The 10,000-nt window shown below is 35.0% G+C and overlaps 1 protein-coding gene across 5 annotated transcripts in view; it reads right to left on the bottom strand.

The window, feature by feature from the left end:
• Window positions 1-2,905: 2,905 nt before the first annotated feature.
• The window catches only part of Gdh (glutamate dehydrogenase, mitochondrial), a 10,587-nt gene continuing 3,492 nt past the window's right edge, over window positions 2,906-10,000 (bottom strand). For 3 of the 5 annotated variants that reach the window (XM_086550547.1, XM_086550569.1, XM_086550558.1), the window contains exons 3-9: window positions 8,148-8,335; window positions 7,733-7,849; window positions 7,051-7,212; window positions 6,667-6,871; window positions 5,427-5,518; window positions 3,930-3,992; window positions 2,906-3,707 (exon numbers count right to left, since the gene is read on the bottom strand). In XM_086550547.1, the coding sequence (XP_086406673.1) occupies window positions 3,588-3,707; window positions 3,930-3,992; window positions 5,427-5,518; window positions 6,667-6,871; window positions 7,051-7,212; window positions 7,733-7,849; window positions 8,148-8,335 (947 nt within the window). In that variant the 3' untranslated portion in view covers window positions 2,906-3,587. Of the gene's footprint in view, window positions 3,708-3,929; window positions 3,993-5,426; window positions 5,519-5,920; window positions 6,004-6,666; window positions 6,872-7,050; window positions 7,213-7,732; window positions 7,850-8,147; window positions 8,336-10,000 lie in introns of all 5 variants that reach the window. The other 2 variants (XM_086550550.1, XM_086550572.1) reach the window with 1 other exon arrangement.

Raw genomic sequence — 10,000 nt, 5'->3', positions numbered from 1 at the left:
AACAAACTGCGGGTTGCTGTTCTCTTGTGAGAGCGACCACGCAGCAAGTTCTCACGTCGATCTCTCGTAATGCTAAGGTCCTTGTTGAACTAGGCACATTTAGCTGAATGTGCATTGTGGAAGGGATGTATGTGCATAAATTTTGTACACATGCTCGGTGACAATGCGGGGTTAGGGAACTTGTCAGTAAGTTGAGGTTCTTCTTATGGTTTTCATCTTCCTATCTTTGTGTGTCATAATTAGATTATTTCTCTTCATAAGTTGAGCCATTGGTATTGTGATTTTTTCATTATGATAGTTGAAATGTCTATATTATACATATATATATTTTTTTTCTTTTTTTTGCGGCGGTGGCGGGGGGGGGGGGGGCATGAACAACTAATTCGAAAGTATAGACTGAAATTAAACATGCTTTCTTCCATTCGCTGAAAATCATGTGTACTCTAAAATCAACATGTACCAAGTACACCCATACAAGAGAAGTCTTCCGTTTTTATGAATTATTATGATCCGATAGTTACATTTAATTGATGTAGATTATGAATTATGATATAAAGGCATGAAAGTTTGATCAAGATTGTGAAAATGGTCTCGGGTGTCAGGACGGCGAGTACGACCACCAACAATTGCATGTCCTCTGCCGACGCAGCACCTGTGCAGTTTTGCAGGTCGTTGATACCAGGAAGCCTTTCGTGAGACGGTGCTGCACAAGCAAATGCTTCTTTATCAAACATATAACAAAGCACAACTGTCCTCTGTTGCGAGAAGGAAGTAACTACTATAGGAAAAGTGTTTTTTTTCTTTTCTTTGTAAGTCTTATTACTAAATCATCGTGATGTGTCCATGGTCGTCCCTCTACCATGTGTGCATGTGCAGTGAATGACTTCATTTCAATTCGACAGAATCTATAGAACCGCCTTAATTCATTTATATCCAATAACAGGGTATATAAACAGCAGAATGAAAGTACGTTTATTACTGTAAGGAGAAAATTATCAGGTACTCATTTTACACTTGATAACAGTGTTAGTTACCATTTCTATAAAAAAAAGGATATGGTTCGTATTTTTGCGTAAATGTTAATTTTGTAATGAAGTTACCTTGATAACTCGTAATGACGTTTAACTAGTTTAGTTTAACGACTTCCATTTAATTCAGATCCTTTATCGGGACAGAAGATCTTGATTTCATATCACATTACAATTTAGCTCTTGTCATTTCCTTTCTTGCTTATAGAACTGCCTGATATTCTTTGATAGTTTGTTGTTTAAAGTATCCACTGGCGAATCTAAAAGGTTTCCATAGCATGCAGTGGCGGATTAAGAAGGTTTCATAAGAGGAGGGGACTGAATATGCAATTAGCATCGAATATATAAGCTTGGGTGGTGTGGTGGTTACCAAAGTGGGAGCCATGGGCGGTACCTAGGTTTGTTGCAAGATTCGAAAGTGAAATAAAATCTACCGATGCATCACATCAAACACATTTTTTTCTGTTGAATCTCATGTTTGTCATAAGGGTATTAACCTGTCTATCTTGTTTCGAGTGGCAGTAATTCATAGAACAGGCGAGGGACACTCTGCTGTATGCGTAAGATCATGTGGGGTTAGTGGGGGTTGATCAAGAAAAGGGTACCACACACAAAAAACTACGTGAGTTTATGGTTTCATTAGTTGTTGAGGCAGGGGTGTAATTTGGCCTTTCAGAGACATTTTCCAAGCATTTTGGAAAAAACTGTGGCATCATGAAGTTGCTATGACGGGACATATGTAGTAAGTAGGAAATTGAGGTTTTCATGGCTTTAGAAAGGAAAAACGGTAAAGATATTCATATACACGAAAATTTACGGGAAATTATGTGCACACATCTCAGCCATTTTGGTGCCAGTATAATAAAAACAAATTATAGTCGGTAACTTTAATTGAATTCTACCATATTTTGGAGAGACAGACCAAGCTTTTCTTTTGCAAAATGAATAATCGTCACTAAAATACACCTAATTCAATAGGTAATCAGTAGAATGGATCACCTAACAAACTATTCAGGCTCATTGACTCTTTTTTTGCAGTTGGTTTAGCAAACTTTTAAATCTACAGTGACAAACTTGATGCAAGAAGTGTTACGACAAAGCCGACCGAAAATCGTAGAGCGTAAAATAGCGATATCCCATATAGGGAGGGGGGGGAGGGGTGATTCATCATTTTCGGTCATCTATGTAAAATTATCTTCGCGACAATTTAGTCTTACACCATTTATGTACACTTAAACTTATCGAATTTTGCGAATATTACTTATTTTGCTATTGAGGTCTGTCATCGTTCAAGAAATGGACAGAAGGTAACAAGAACTTCACATTGCAAACCTTGGCACTAGGAGTCAATCCTCTAATGAAGTTCCTTGTTCAAAGTAACTCCGAAAACACTTATGATAGGATCTTTATGTTCAATTCATGTCTCTATTACACCGTTAGTATAACTGCTTTCCTTTCTCAATTAATAGAGTTTAAATTGAGGCCCAGTGGTGAAAAAGAGTGTTTACTCGAGTATACCCAGGAAATAATGCTACTCATCGGGTATAACATTTTTTTGTTGTTGAAGACGAAACACTGGAATTTCTGAAAATATTTGCTCTATGATGTATCCTTTACTAATCAGTTTCTTATGAAATGTCAATGTTCTTTTTCTTTGCATTTTCTCTGGTTTCAAGCGTACTGGTTCTAGAAAGCTGGCACATGATTACATTGTACAGCTACAAAATAAATATCAAGATTCAAACTTGATGTTCATTGTATATCTCAAGAGACATGAGGCCCTTGACTGGCACAAAGTGTATGTCATTCCGTTTCTCAACTGTGATCTTAATTACTTAATTTGTTTTAAGTAAACTAAGGTGAATAAAACATGCAAGTATTTTGCCCAACAGTGGGTATTTTTGGTAATAAAATAAACCATCACAAGGTCACCTGCCTTGCAGAACATGGAGAATAATATCCATTAACATTTAAATGAATTACTATACATACTAACAATTTTCCTAATGTGTATGGACAAGAAGATCCCTGTGTTGCCATTATCATCAAAAGTATTATATTCTCTTCACTGCAATATTTATGTATATAGATGATGTGATGAAGAAACAATGTGGTACCCTATAAACATTTATTTTTAATTTACAAGTTGGGTTAAAAAATGCCATTCCCTTTTCAATAAATCTCCTTTTAAGTTCCCTGAATCAAAAATACCTTTCTGATGTATGATTCAAATACCTAAAAAGAACATTCAACTCTTCATCTGAAATGTCTGTTAAGCATGAAAAAACAAAAAAAACAAAACAAAACAAAAATTAGCTGCAAAACATTTCCCTTAACAACAAGAGCCGACAGAGAAATCTTTTCTGCTTGCACACCAAAAATTGTATCAGACATTCTTGTCACCATACTTTAAATGCAATTTCACTTGATATAATACAGACGTGTGAAATTCTTGTACCATCCATACTTTCTTCCTCACAGCAAATGTGCTCTTCTGTTTTCCCTTTCTTTTTCTATAATCTGTGATGGAAGCAGCCCATGAATTTGTCCTCAAGGATTTTAAGTGAATGTAAGACCAGCTTCCTTGTAAGTGTTGAAGATCTTCTCAATGGAATTGACGTAAGCAGCAGTGCGGAGATCAATACCCAAGTTATACTTGATTGCAGTTCTCATGATGGCCTATGAAGATGGTTTGAAAAATGGAGATATATATGAATGGCAGATAAGGTCATATACTAGTTAATAAACATGCTACTCACTTTAAAATAATTTTAAAAAATACATCTATATGACAATAATACATAATAATATAATACATAATACAAGAAAACAAACATTTTTCAATAGCCCACAAGAAAATCTTAACACAAAATGCATAAGATAACTTTGCTGAAAACTTACTCTGGCAGAGCGTTCCATGGAGTAGTCCAAACCAGAGTGGACAATATCTTTCTCAGAAGCACCCTGCGGCACAGATAAAATAGTAATTGAATCAGTTGTATTATAACAGATGGATATAATCACTTGACCATGGTACTCACTAAGTAAATAGATGTTATAAATATAAAGTATATTAAATCTAGATATATATATGTCCTTTATCATATATATGGAGAATTACCTACCAAGAAAATAATACAAATCATATTAAAATAGTCAAACAGGCAAAAGTTTAACAACACACATGCAGTGATGCTTAGCAAAATGTGGAGAGAGAAAAAAAAAGTATCTAAGGATAGAAGGTAAACAGTCCCTTTATCTGAAGAATTAATATTACGGGCATAATGGAACAAGATAAAGACCGAGAATCCTTACTGAAATATGCACGTCATACATCTAATATAGAATTTATTACTACTTGGACATCTAACTAAAAAAATTTGAAAGACATATTTCTGATCATTACAAGACTACAGGGTAACATTCTAATGCACTTAATAGCAAATTCAAATGAATGTGTGCATTTCAAAGTAAGGTAACTATGTAAAGGGAAAATTAAATAATCACAACAATAAAAATAACATCAACGCTAGCCACAAAACATAATGGCGAAAGAGGGGGAAGAGTCACAATAAGAATAAAAAGGAGAATTTGGGGGCTGTCTGTTCAATCTTTCTTTAGACGATTCATATGTCTAACATCTTAACATCTAAATGCCTCAACTAAGGACTTTTCACCACAAGAGTTAAATATGAGTGCTATGAATAAATAGGGTGTTAAGTTCAGCCTTACACTTTCAATTCTTTGAAATGCTATGATGAATGTTAGCTGTGTTTTCCTTATATCGCTTTATTAATTTTATTTTTTATCATTCTGTTACAGTATCATCAATATCAATATACTTGCCTTATAATATTATATTAGTAGATTCAACATTTAATATTCATTAAAAAAACAACAATACATAATAGGGGTTTCAGATTTTGAAGAATTCTAATAGCGTACACTCCTTAAGTGTAATAAATGACTTATATCTGCCATGCAGTAAATGTCTTGATGTTCAATTCCTCATCATTCCCAACTCTAACGTTGAGAAAACTAACTTTTTAGTAAATATCACGAATATGAATGCTTATGTACCTTTCTCCCCCCACAAAACACACAATCATTACTGTCTTTAAATCACAGCAAGAAAAAAACAACACGACGTGAATTTACGATGAAGAAACTTGTTTTCCCCCATCATAACCTTAAAAGCTTAGTAATACAAAACAACCACACACACACACTAACACACACCAATACATACATACATTCATCAGTGTAATAACTTTCTCGATTTCATTCGTTTTCAGCACAAGAGCCCTAGTTAGCAGAGGTACCTTCAGTTAGTTAGTAAGTGTGATTTCAAATCTTAAGTTTAGGTTTAGTAGTGACTTTTGCCGTATCGTTACGTACAGAAATGCGATCCTGGAAAGCCTCTGACGGCACGATGGGGATCTTGCCACCCACGCGACCAAAACGCCGCTCAAGAGACTCCTGAACAGATTCTGTAGGAGGGACATTCTTGCTCGTAATAGAAAATTTGGTAAAGGTGGTTGGTTGGGTGTCAGGAAGTAAGGTGTTGGGAAGATGCAAAGGTGGTTACTGGAATGCCGGGATTTCTCACGTTTTGGCCTTTCTCCTGCTGTCACCAAGAGAGAAGGAATTTTCCTCACATCCCCCCCCCCCCCCCAAGGGATTTTTCAAGTCATCCCTTGTAGTAAACATTGGCATGAACTCAAAGTAGCTAGAAGTGAGGTATGTACAGACAGCCCTCTTAGTACCTGTTGTGCAGGAAAAGCTGAAATATAAGATAAAAGTGGGTGACTTGGGTCTAGCAATCCAAATGCAAAACAAATCTAACACTGAACAAATTTACAAAATGGTCAGGCAGGTGAACTTGGACTCACAGCAATGCGACTGGCAAACTTTTCACTAGGAGTTACTGAAAGTTCCTGCTGAAAGTGTTTGGACAGAGAATGGGACACAGAGTCTGCAAAATAAACAACTTGGGTTATAATGTTCTGAAGATTGCTTAATACAGCCCAAAAGAGTGAGAAATATACCCTTAATTCTGAAGCACTTTTACAGTGATTATTCTTCCAATTTAACCAATAATTCAAAGACAAATAATCCTGTCAAATCCATTTTAAGATTTTCGTTTGAAAGTACAGAAGTGAAAATCAAAAACTGCCTCTAATGCACCTTTTATTTTCTTCTTCTTCTACTTATTATTCATCTACTTTACTTTTAAATTTACCTATACGAAGTAGAGGATGTGTACTTGTAAAATTTAGACTGAATATGAAATTCTATTGAACAGAAACTTGGATTCCTTTTGAAAGTATAAAAATGACAAAGAGGAGTAGTAGCCTGATCAATATTAGTAAATCAGATATAAAAAACAACAACTTAATTTGCCTAAGTACTGTGAAATGAGTTTTCCTTAAGATTAAAAATTCAAACACTTATATTAACACTGTTATAGAAAAAGATGGAAATTATTATACATTGTACATATCAGTTTGATTTACAATAAAAAAAAAAAAAAAAAAAAACTGAATATAGATCATATCTCAATTCTTAAAAGCAAAAGATCTCTCGAATTACTAACTTACGAATCACTAAAATAAAACACAATACACAAAAACATTACCTAATAGATGGTAGTTGGATTCTCTCTCATATTTGAAGGTAAGACGACCATATGACACATGGTTGAGATTCTTCAGCCATTCAAAGTAAGACACAGTTACACCACCAGCGTTAATGTAGAGATCGGGGATGACCAAAACATTCATGTCCTGGAGGATTGCGTCAGCGGCAGGCGTTGTAGGTCCGTTGGCAGCCTCAGCAATGATCTGCAGATGTGTCACCGTATTAGATACATTTTCGCCTTGGAATGACAGTCTCTAAATCCAATACTTGAAATCATATCAAATATAAATACGAATAACTAAAAAGCTTCGTCCAAAGTATAAACGACAGTCAAGACGACCGGGAATAATACGTGAAGATGTAAAACACAAGCTCGCATTACCTTTGCCTGGATCTTGTGTGCGTTACCCTTGTGAATGACTTTCTCAATGGCGGCGGGGATGAGGATGTCGCACTTCTCGTAAAGAAGGTTCTCTCCTTCGAAAGTCTCAGCACCGGGGAATCCCATGATTGTACCATTCTCAATCTTCCAGTTCTCCAGTTCCTGATAAATGAGTAAATGAGTAATCACATTCAATATTACAGTTACAGCAATTCAGTGTTTATGATATACGCAATGATCATTCACTAAACTATAATTCATCTATATCGTGAATTTTGAAAAAGTAGAAAAAAAAGGCCAAATAACATCAATTTGAGTAATATGATTTCTACTGTAGACTATTTGCATTACTATATTGGTATCCATTACCTTTATCATGCCTAACATCATAAAATGTCCACAGACAAGGACAAACAAACAACTTTAATAGTTGGACAATTCACTTTTATCTCCTCTCTGAATTTGCCTTATAATCAATTAACCCATTAGCAGCGGATGGCATGATTTGGTGCAAAGGCAGAGTCGGTCATAGACGCGGATGGCATCATGCCAGACATGTAAAACAGCCATCCTACTGCACACACCTTTTTTTAATACTGCGAACAATGGGTTAAAACCCAAAACAAAAATGAATAAAATAAATAATACCATTAATATAATACTGAACCAAGCACACTCTTACCTTAGGATCAATACCGTTGGGATTGTAGATTGAACCATCGACTTCCTTGATACCAATGCAAGTGGCTCCAGCACGGTGAAGGTACCTCATACTATGAAGACCGACGTTACCAAAGCCCTGGAGTTGAGATTACATTATACTCCACCATTGTAATAAGCAACAAAGAGAGAATTCTCATATATGGTCCAGTCTTATTTTTCAAATAGAAAACCTAATGAAAACAAGTGATAAGGGCCGACTTGTCATGCTTCCAGAGCTTCACCTGACAAGAACAATCAGAAGCAAAAACCAAGGTAACTAAAATGGTCACACCCAATTCACAATCATTTGAAAAGGAGATAAAGCATCTTAGAATATTGGATCTAGACTTTTCTTATCCTTTTTTTTTTAGCTTGCTTGACAAAATGGAACCGACCTGCACAATGAAAGTCTTTCCACCCCATCCAGGAGTGATGCCAATCATGGACATGTACGAAGCCTCGTTGATGAAGTTTTCCAGCCCGTGGAACACGCCTCGCCCAGTGGCAGAAGTACGGCCGTGGATGCCTCCTTGGTTGATGGGTTTGCCCGTGACACAGGCATGGGCGTTGATGTCAAGATGTCCTAAAAGCAAGGGATGGTTTAATAACCTTTTCATACAAGAAATGCCTCAAGTAATTTGTATTATTTCTGTTTTCTTCTCTAATCTTTAATCTATGTTCATATGATTCATCAAAAATATATATTTCTTAACTTACCTGTTCTGGTTACATCACATGCACTATTCTAACATTCATTGTAAAATCAATCAAAAGTCAAACTGAAGTACATTTGCTTTTTATTGTTTCTTAAATAATCTCACCCAATCTATTATCTTCAAAAATTCTTGCTTTCACATAAGCCAATTTGAACAATATGTGGTAAATTTGAATTCAATTAAGTATAATCAAGATAATTTCTGTCGTCAATTAAATGGTTATGAACTAATTTCATTCAAAAGGCTTGCAAGATTTTAATAATCACCGAGTCAATAAACATAAAATCCAACCAACATTATTACATACTATGCAAAGCTGAATTCAAGATTAATAAGCTTTATATAGATATATTTCAATTATTAAAACCACATCAAAAAGTATAGTTAAATCAAGCGCCCTTTGTTCAGACTAGTGCAGAAGCAGGTGCAAGGCAAAATGTTTCAAGATTGTTGTGAGCAAATATGATTATCTAACACTGCACAATGTTACAAACACAATGCTTTAATTCTTTGCACACAGTAAGATCTTACTGATATGGAATAAAAAAAACAGAAAAAAAAGTGCAAGTTAAAGAAAACTGGTTAGATTCAATCATTGGTGTTGTCTAAGACAAGATTATCAAAAAGAAACATTAGTTCTGGCTACAGGTGGTGCTAAAGTAAAACAAAGGCAATACCTTATCAATTTATAGCCCTTGGAGATTCTGTCATAATATTTAAGCATCTGTTACGAGGTCAAAGATGCAAAATAAGCAAATGATTTCCATGTAATAAACAGAGTGAACCAGTCATGCATTACAGGAGCTATGTTATAGCCAAGTTCTATGAGCTATAGTAAAAAAAATTAAATAAAATGAAAAATTCACATAAAAAGGCTAGGGGAAGTGGCAGAGAGTACATTTCAAGATACACAAAGCCAATACATTTCACATGTAAAATTTTCAAATTCCTATCATTCTATAGCTCGGAACCACTTCATATAACTCAGAACCACTTCACATTTTTTCTTATTTTTCATTGACGACACACAATTTCACAATCATGCACTCTAGCAAAGCATGTGCAAGTATTCAATAAACAATATCAATGAAGAACATTGGGTTAATAAAGTAAGGCTCTTTAAAAGCCCACATTCTCCAAATGACACAATACTAGATATACAAAATTTCAAATTAACCCAATAGGTAATATAGTAATTAGAGGAAATATTTTCCTTCTTTGCCTTTCATGTCGCTTTGCATAAAATATGCACCTGGTGCCAAATTTCTTCTCAAATCAAGTGAATATTAGCTTAATGCCACTTGGACATCAGCTCGCACTCTCAGTCTCGGAGAGTTCTTTTCAGAGATTTGTAATTTGCTTACTCTAAAATGTCCTACTCTTAATGCAGCAGTAACTGCAACAGCATTAAGAATAGATGAAACTAAACAGGCTATGAAACTCAGTTGAGCAACCAGGTCTTGTACTCAACTCATGTGTGCTTTCTTTCAATATAAAAAAATAATAAAGCACCTCAAGTCAACTAGCTTAAG

Source organism: Penaeus japonicus, unplaced genomic scaffold, assembly GCF_977035675.1.
Source record: "Penaeus japonicus unplaced genomic scaffold, GWHDUDI00000001_assembly GWHDUDI00000002, whole genome shotgun sequence".
In the NCBI taxonomy this organism is placed as follows: domain Eukaryota; kingdom Metazoa; phylum Arthropoda; class Malacostraca; order Decapoda; family Penaeidae; genus Penaeus; species Penaeus japonicus.
The sequence above is the reverse complement of the archived record's forward strand: the minus strand, read 5'-3'. Positions and strand labels throughout refer to the sequence as shown.